We start from the raw sequence: 9,559 nt of genomic DNA, 5'->3' as shown, positions 1-9,559 counted from the left end.
GACATCCCTGTGTATCTCCTGAGTTGCCAGTCTCTCCTTCTATAGGTTTTGAATTCTTTTATTCCTGAGTTCTACCTGAAACTCTCTGTTCAGCCAGGCTGGAGTTTTTCCCTTCTGGCTTGTCTGAAGTGATGGATTAGAAAGCGGATGACAAAAATATCATGATTTATTAAAAAATAAATACCACTAACACATACACCCAGAAGTCTGGGCTTCTAATGAGTTACATTAAAACTGTTATCTGTTAGAGAGCAGTTGATGAGCACTTGAAATGCATCCCGCCATTAGTTTCCTCAGGGCATCCTTGAGCTCCTGGTTCCTCATGCTGTAGATGAGAGGGTTCACTGCTGGAGGCACCACCGAGTACAGAACAGACACCACCAGATTCAAGGATGGGGAGGAGTTGGAGGGGGGCTTCAGGTAGGCAAAGCAACCTGTACTGATAAACAGGGAGACCACAGCCAGGTGAGGGAGGCAGGTGGAAAAGGCTTTGTGCCGTCCCTGCTCAGAGGGGATCCTCAGCACAATCCTAAAGATCTGCACATAGGACACCACAATGAACACAAAACATAAAAAACGTAAGAAGACACTGACAACAATAAGCCCAGCTTCCCTGAGGTAGGAGTGTGAGCAGGAGAGCTTGAGGATCTGGGGGATTTCACAGAAGAACTGGCCCAGGACATTGCCCTTGCACAGTGGCAATGAAAATGTATTGGCCGTGTGCAGCAGAGCATTGAGAAACCCAGTGGCCCAGGCAGCTGCTGCCATGTGGACACAAGCTCTGCTGCCCAGGAGGGTCCCGTAGTGCAAGGGTTTGCAGATGGCAACGTAGCGGTCGTAGGACATGATGGTCAAGAGAGAATATTCTGCTGTAGCACAGAACAAGAAAAAAAAGAGCTGGGCAGCACATCCTGTATAGGAGATGTTCCTGGTGTCCCAGAGGGAATTGACCATGGGCTTGGGGAGAGTGGTGGAGATGGAGCCCAGATCGAGGAGGGAGAGGTTGAGCAGGAAGAAGTACATGGGGCTGTGGAGGTGCTGGTCCCAGGCTATGGTGGTGATGATGAGGCCGTTGCCCAGCAGGGCAGCCAGGTAGATGCCCAGGAAGAGCCAGAAGTGCAAGAGCTGCAGCTCCCGTGTGTCTGTGAACGCCAGGAGGAGGAACTGGGTGATGGAGCTGCTGTTGGACATTTGCTGCCTGTGGGCATGAGAACCTGTGCAAGGAGGAAAAGACAGTGACGAGTTAGAGGAGACTTCTCTCTGGAAATTAAACGTGCTGTTTCTCAGGGAAAACCCCCTCCCTGGGAGAGGTAGAGAAACAGGGAAGAACACTGCCGTGCTACCAGAAAATAAAGCAAGAACAGAAAGGCAGACGGGCATGCTGTGGAACCTTCTCCTTACCTGGCTGTGCTGCTGCCATTCACATAGTGATACTGTAGATCAAGTACTTTTAGCACCTCTTTTTTGTACCATGTTCCAGGAACCCTTCACCTGGAGCTCCAGCTGCTGAGGTGGAGACTCATGACCTGGACCCCATGGCTTTGGGGCAGAGGCTCTGCTGGGGAGGAGAGGACACCAGGGGTTACACTGGGAAATGTGTCTGCACTGCAGGGGATGGCAGGGGGTCCTGAATCCCCTCCCCAGCATTTCTGGTCACAGCTCCTTCTCCCTGCCCATGTCTGTGCTGCCTGCAGCTCTGTCCTGTCCCTGGCTCTGCTCCCTGTCAGTGTCACAGACCCCATCCCACCTGCTGTGTGCTCAGCTCTGTCCTGCTCACACCTCCTGGCACTTCCCAGGGGCAGCTCTGTGTGTGCAGGGGCTCAGGAGCAGCTCAGACAAGTCCTAACGAGAACTGGGGTCTCAGTGTCTTCTCCAAACCAGAGACATAAATCCCCATCTCCCACTGCACACCCAGAGAACCAACAGTGGAAAATTGAAGTGCAGGCTCCTTCCCTTGCAGCTGTTCCTTTCTCGATGTGGTGGTTCAGAAGGACCCCATGTAATGTCTGTGGGGTTGATCTGGAGCTCTGAGCAGCCCTGACCCACACAGCACCCTTCAACCCCACAAGTTCCCTGCCTGCCCTGCCGGGGGTCGCTCCTTCCACCCGCAGCTTCTGCCATGGGATCTCCCCGGGCAGGCTGAGCGCTGACCCTGGCAGGCGGCAGAGTCCCTGCCCCGGCACAGCCCTGGGGTGCAGGGACCCTGCTCTGCAGGACAGCCCTGGGCACCCCTGGGTGCACAACTTGCTTCTCAGATTTTCAAAGCTGCTGATAAAGATCCCTGCCCTTACAGATCCCACCAGCTGTGCCTGTGCCAGTTTGAGGAGATGCCTCCAGGAGCTACAGCTGCATTGCCCTGCACCCAGAGACTTACCACGGCAAGGGCTGCAAAGGTTTCTCCTCCAGTGAGCTCTCAGTCATCCTCCCAGTCCTGACCACCTTTAATCTCTCTCTGCCTTGCTCGTCTCCCTGAGATCCCCAGGCAGAGCCCTCAGCCCTGCTGTGCTGTGCAGAGGAGCTGCTCCTGGGCAGAGCTGTCTCTCTGCAGCGCTGCCGCTTGCCAGGAGCTCCCTCTGTCCCAGGAGCCCAGCCCAGCTCAGCAGCACAGGAGCAGCCCAAGGCGCTTTAATGACCCCTCTGGTGGCTTTGGTGCTGAGTCCATGGGCCTCAGACCCCGAGGGGAAGCTGATGAAACCTCTCAAGAAGTCAGATTCAAACTCCAAACTTTCTTGCAATGTTTATGAGTCGCACTGAGGATCACTACTGAGGAACTGATCCTGGGGTCTGGTTAGAGAAGAAAACGGGATGCAGTGACAACAGGTCAGGAAAAGCAAGGTGAAGTTCTCTTAGAGGATGAGTAAACCTGTATGTGTTTCATTAAGCAAAGGCTCAAGACTGACCCCCAGCCCCTTCGAAGGCAGATCCTGTCCACCAATGTTGCCATGCACCCATCCTGGGACAGTGTGATGTGGGGCTGTGCAAGGCCAAGGGCAGGACTATGGTCCCACACCTCCCAGGTTCCTGGCTGGGGACAAGGAGGCCATGAGGCCCCTGTGCTGGAAGGACAAGGCATCTCCTCACAGGCATCAGAGGTGCAGACAACAGCCATAGCCAAGGGGAGAAGGAGCTCATGTCTGCTGGGGCTTTCAGCCTCTTTACATCCCTTGCTCATCTCCACCACAGCCTGTCCTGTGCTGTGGCATCCCCTGCACCTCTTTCCCTGCAGGCTGCAGACATCCCCCCTGCTGCCCCACCTTGCTCTTGTCTGAGCATCTTCCTTCCTTTGCTGAGATCTCTGCATCCTCCCCAGCTGTTCCTTGAAGCATAAAGCCCTGGGCTGATGCAGACTCCCTCTGCTGACCTGCTCCACCACAGCACTGCCCTTCCAGTCACATTCCTTGCTGCTTTTGTCCAGCCTAGACCTCCCCAGCTGCACTTTGGGCCATTATTCCTTTCTCATGCTCTTTCCCACTATGCAGAAAACCTCCACCACCTCTGAAACCACCCTTCAAGCACTCTCAGGCGACTCCTGCACTGCTGCAGCCTCCCCAGCGCTGCTGGGCCAAAGCAGCCCAGGTCCCTCAGCATCCCACACCATGTGCACAAGGTGCTGAACCTGCCTTGGCAGAGCCCTGCACTCTCCAGTTCCTCCCTGCTTCTCCAAACTGGGAAGCCGCACACTGGCACACACCCGTGTGTGTGGGGTCACACCAGTGCTGAACCAAATGGGATGAGAACTGCAGGTGTCTGGGTCCCCACACTCCTCCTCATGCAGCCCCGTGTGCAGCTGCCTTGTTCATGGTGAGCGTGCACCACGGGCTGGTGTGGGGACCTTGGAGTGCCCAGGCCCTTCTCCTCAGGGTCACTGCTCAGCATGTCGGGTCCTGCTCTGTCCTGGTGGGTGGGGTAATTCTCCTGCCCTTATGCAGAATGTTTCACTTCTCCTTGTAAAACTGAAGAGCTTTCTAATGGGTGAATCCCAGATATCCTCAAAGGTGTGACTCTCCCTGGACTGAAGCTCCATTTGCTCAGCTGTTATTGTTTGCATGTAGAGGGCTTGTCCTGACGAGGGTGTGTCTCCCAAGATAACAAGATAAGGAGCTGCAGGGCACTATAAATACCATCTCCTGGAGAAACTGTGGGGTCTTGGGTCCCGGTACTCATAATGTCACGTCTGGACTCCAAGGGCAAGTTGTCCTTTATGTCAGAGAACAGCAGGAATGTATGGAGCTCTGCCTGGGGACAGACAATGTCAGCTGAACGTTGAGGAGTCACCATGAGAGGGCAGAACATCATGGGCAATGTTGTGGTCACTGGACATCAGGAAGAGGAATGAGATGAGGCCTCCTTCAGACAAATGAAAGAAGCCTCATGTTTCCAGGGCTGTGTCCTCCTGGCAGACCTGAGATATCGCAATATCTGCAAGGCACCAGCCATCCAGGAGGGTTTGGAGCTCATTGACAACATCTTCCTGACATAGGTGACTGATGGGTCAGTGGGTGAGGTGCCCTGTGGGACTTCACACTTACAAACCAGAAAGAGTTCGTCAGGATGGAACAGTCAGGGATGGGAAAGTGGAGCTGAGGCTCCTGGGAGATGATCACAAGGCCAAGAGCAGGATTTCAGGAGAGCAAGCTTTGGCCTGCTGAGGGACCTGCTTGGGTGCTATGGGACATGACCTTGGTGTCTGCAGTGCTTTTCTCTCACATTTCCTCCCTCCTCTCTCCCACCTGCTGTTGTGCAGCTTTTTTGACCCTTTCTCAAATACAATATCCCAGACGTGCTGCCAGCATCACTGAGTGGCTTAGATTTGGCAAGGAGTGGGTCCATCTTGGAGCCAGCTGAAATCCGCTATGTCTGACGTTGGTCAGACTCCTGTTGTCTTCTCAGAGCGGTGACAACTGTAGCACACCCACACCCACTCCCAGTTCCAAGACTTTGTCATGGAAACGCAATACAGGGTGAAAACCTGTGGGGTGTTACAAATGAGTTGGTCATGGAGAAGCAATGGAAAAGGTCTCTGTCAGCAACCTGAGAAACTCTCCAGTCAATGAGCAGGTTCCTATGGGGATCTGTAATTGCATTGAAATTCACTGGCTAGGCAACCTAGCAGGTGCCAACAGTCCAGAAGATCTACTGACAACTTCTTAGTGTGGCTGCCTGATGGGCCAACAAGGGTGATGCTCACCTGGATCTGGAACTGTGAAACAAGGAAGAGCTGGTGAGGGATGTGAACATCAGTGTCCACCTTGGCTGTTGTGACCAGGACACAGTGAGGTCCCAGGCACCAGAGGGGAGGGAGGAAGGACAGCAGCTGAGCACAGGCTGGTGGGCTCCAGAGGAGAAGACTTGGACATACTGGGGGATGGCGACCAATAAAGGTGGTGACATGAGAAAGTCATGGAGGGTGAAGGAGCTCAGGAAATCTGACAAGCCTTACAGGACAGCCTGCTCCAAGCACAAGAATGATCCCTCCGAGTACCCATGAAAAGAAGCATTTATCTCGTGAGGCTCCTCCTCTGAATTGATAGAGCTCCAGGGCACAAAGGCAGCACACAGGAGGTGGAAGCAGAGGAAGCTGCAATGCAGGAATTTAGAAACCCTGTCCATGGATGTGGGGATGATGCCAAAGCTGCCCTGGACTTGATACCTGCAGGGGAGGCTGAGGGCAGTAAGATGAGCTGATACAGCTTCCTCACAGTAAAAGAATAGACAGGGCCATCATGGGCTTGCTGCTGAATTCATACGAGTAGAATCAGACAGGACTGAGGTTCTTCATCGCTTCCTTGCCTCCATCTTCACCAGCAAGGTCTCCTGGGACTTTGTTCCTGAAGGCAGGAGTCTGGAGAACACCCAGCAGTGGATGGGGCTTAGGTCAGGGGTGACCTGAGCAAACTCAGACACCATTACAGAACAGGAGATGGGTCACTTGACCAGCTCCCCGAACACAAGTATCGCTGTGCTGTGGCACCTGAGATTCCCAGGAACACCCACCTCTAGGTCCAGAGTTGTGTGATTCCTCTTGAGGTGTCCTGGCCCGTCTCCTCGCTCAGGTGGTGATTTAGGCACCCACTTCTCGAACACATTCAGTCTTTATCAGGAGATTCTTTAGACCAATATTTATTGGAGACTGTTGATATCAGCTGTTCTGGAAATGAGGTCTTTGGGAGGGGGACGGAGATGTAAGATATTTGCATTTATTACTATTTATTATGGAAATGCTCACTGTTTGGCTACAGTTCAGAAATCTCTGAAATCATCCACACCAGACTTTAAGACTTTTGGAGAGTGCTGCACAGAGCCTTGGCTTGTAAGAGCATTTTGGATGTTAATGAGCCCTCTGCTGCCATGATCCTGAACTGCAGCTACTGAAAGAATGAACAAACCTCTAACGAAGTAAAAGATGGAACCCAGCCCCATGTTCTGAGGGTGTTTGGGAGCCCAGGGAGGGCCATCACTGACACAAGCAGTCCCTGTCCCTGGAGGCTGGACAAGGAGAAGCCTGGAGACAATGGTCAGAGGTGGTAAAGGTGATGTGGAGGTGGCTCTGGTGCCCTGTCAGCCCTTCATGTTTGTTCATCATCAGAATGGCCAAGTCCTCACCCCAGGACCAGACAAAGGAGACCCTTTCAGTCAAATGCTTCTCAGGCTCTGCCTGTGGTCACTGGGAGGGTATTTGTGTTTTGGGGGTGGGTTTGGTGCCAAGTGCTGTTGCTTTAACCACAAGACTCTGGTTTTCTGAGGACTTGGCAATGCCTGTGACGTCCCCCAAACCCATTCAGCTTCTTTCACAAACCTGGCAATGGTCACCAATCACCTGAGCTGTCCAAGTCCCAAACTTGCTCGAATCCTCAATTTGGATCCATGCCCCAGCACTGAAATGCACACGTTCCTTCTGCTGCTGCCCTAAAATAAAAAGAAAAATTAATCTATTCCACATTAGCATGACCAGCCCATGGTCTTGAGGTCTTCTTCTTTAACACAGTTACTGCTACACGTAGACCACTCTCTTCCTGCACTCCCATGTGTCTCACAAACCTTTCACTCTTGTCCACCAGTAATGGGCCAACACTCCAAGATGTTGGTGCTTCCTTCAGACTCATGGATGATTCCTGAGGTCCATCCAAGTGTGGGCAGTGTAAGAGAGGAGCAGAACAGGGCCAGCTCATGGGCCATGACTGAGCACAGCCACCCCAGCAGCAGCCATTTCCCATCTCCCAGGCACAACCATGCCCACAGCATGCAAATGACACTGTTATATATGACTAGTCCAAGAGAAGCATACCTTCCTTCCTTATATAACTCCCCCAAAATCTTCCTCCTATTCCCCCTCCACTCGCAGACATCAACCACATTCCACTTGTGGCTCAGACATGGTTATAAGGATTTGCTGAAGTCATCAGCCATCACCCTTTTCTACCCCACATCCCCTGACCCTCTCCCACACCACACATGGCCAGTCACTGCTGCTCAGGGCCTCCCGCTCTTCAGAAGAGGCCTCGAGATTCTTGCCTGGTGCTTGTTATAATCTTCCTCATTACCTCCAGATCTCACGATGAGATTTCTTGTTCATGACAGGACCTTTGTAACCAACTCTTATGAAGCTGTTGTCTTTCTGTGATCATCTGTGCAGAAGGAGTGATCACAGAAAAGCACCAAATATGTCAAATCTGATACCAAGTGAAATGCAATAAAACCTTGTTGAGTCACCCCAATAGCTGTGTCTTTCCAGCAAGGAGTTTCTCCTGAGAAAGGGATCCAACCTCTGCCACTCTCTGCAGAGGCACATGAGCAGTGTCCATGCACCTGGGGACACAAAGGGTGACTTTTGCAAGACCACCCTTTGTCTGAACCACTTAGATATGTACCTATGGATGGGGTATCAAGCCTTATAGTGCAGCAGAGACTGGAGCTCTGAGCTCCCTTCATCTGCCCTATGTGACACACGTAAAATGGAACTACCCCAGTAAAAAAGTTGGTTTTGATTCTCTTCAATACCTGAAGAACCACATGGGTCGGGAAACAAACCAGGACTCAGGGCTTCATCCAAACAGATCTTGGTCGCTTTCTTGGACAGTGTGAGTGCGCACTCCTAGGAAACACCTTCCAGTGCTGGACTGTCCTCATCACTGGAAAGTTTCTCCCTTTCTATCGCACCTTTCCAAGCCCAACCATCCAGATTGTTTACTCATCTACTTGCGCACTGACACAGATCATGATATCCTACCTTGGACGCAAGAATATTGTGGGGGATGATGCTGAATGCCTTGCTGACTTCCAGGTAATAGATCATCAATGTTCTCCCTACATCCACAACCCTGTCCTTTCCTCACGGAAAGCAAAGAGGATGGACAGGCAGAACCTGCCCTGGGTAAACCCCGTCGCCTTCTCTTCCAGTCACCCAGAAATGGGGTCCCAGTGGACATGTTCTGGGGCACAGCCCTTAGTTCCCCTGCTCACACACTGACCATTTTGAAAAGTGCACACACTGTGTGAGAGCTGCCAGTGGTCAGGGAGTCCCCCCAGTCTCCATGAGCTTTCCAAGATGGTGGAGAGTGACCTCCCTGTGACATCGTCCTGCTGTCTCAGCTCCTGGGATGCTGCCCCTGCTGTCCCATAGACTGGAAAGGATTGTGTTAGTTCCAGTGACCCCTGACTTGATCCCTATCAACTGCTGGTTGTTCTATCTCCAGTCACAGAGACCTGGGAGACCTTGCTGGTGAAGAGGGAGGACAAGGAGGACACAGAGATTCTCACCTCTTACTCTTATTATATTCATCAGTGGCCACACTGTGGTTTTATTTCTGCTTTAACTGTTCCTCCTGTAGTAATAGCTCATTATGGGAACTTGAATTGCCTTACAGGTCTAGACTGAGTTTTGATCTGGGCTGTTCTGTGCTTGGAGGCTGCTGTCCTTGCAGACCAGATGAACTCACTTCTGCCACCCTGCCTGGCAGTTCATTCCATCCGTGTCACAGCTCTGTCTGCAGCACTGACAGCTCCAGCTCCCCAGTCAGGTCCCTGGCTGAGGCCATTGCCTCACATCTGGGCTGAACCACCCCAGCTGTGGCACCAGCCCAGCTCTGACCTGCCACAAGAAACCTGGTACCAAGTGTCCAAGAGCCCATGTGAGCAAAGGCTTTGCTTCAGAGCACAGACATGACATGGCCAAAGATTGATGAATGTCTCTCTAGACTGAGGATATAAAACCAGAATAAAATGCCTGAACTCATTCAACTGAAGATATTCCTCCCCCAGCCTGGAGAAATCAGATACTTTGCTGTAATATTCCTGTTGTCCTGTCTAATGATGGGACAAGAAAAGATGATTCTCATACCGATTTATTTTTAAAATGAAAAATACAATGCTGGCAAGAAGTGTCTCTGAAGAGGAGAAAGAATCAACATCACTGATTACTTGAGGTTTTTTCAAAGGACGTGCCCCTGGAGCCCCAGGGACCCCTGGAGGGAGCCCAGAGAGGACAGAGAAAGGGACATCATGGGCTGCTCCTGTGCTGCTGAGCTGGGCTGGGCTCCTGGGACAGAGGGAGCTCATGGCA

General features: G+C 52.2%; 1 protein-coding gene across 1 annotated transcript; it reads right to left on the bottom strand.

Annotated features, from left to right (window-relative positions):
• Window positions 1-237: 237 nt before the first annotated feature.
• Window positions 238-1,191, bottom strand: LOC136106414 (olfactory receptor 14J1-like). Its single transcript, XM_065846749.2, has one exon. It carries the CDS (start codon window positions 1,189-1,191, stop codon window positions 238-240), a length of 954 nt encoding a protein of 317 aa, XP_065702821.2.
• Window positions 1,192-9,559: the final 8,368 nt, after the last annotated feature.

The sequence above is a fragment of the Patagioenas fasciata genome, unplaced genomic scaffold, assembly GCF_037038585.1.
Source record: "Patagioenas fasciata isolate bPatFas1 unplaced genomic scaffold, bPatFas1.hap1 Unplaced_113, whole genome shotgun sequence".
Classification (NCBI taxonomy): domain Eukaryota; kingdom Metazoa; phylum Chordata; class Aves; order Columbiformes; family Columbidae; genus Patagioenas; species Patagioenas fasciata.
This window is presented reverse-complemented; position numbering and strand designations above follow the sequence as displayed.

Excerpts from the sequence above, each read along its gene's own strand:
- LOC136106414 (XM_065846749.2), bottom strand. The coding sequence starts at position 1,191 with ATGTCCAACAGCAGCTCCATCACCCAGTTCCTCCTCCTGGCGTTCACA.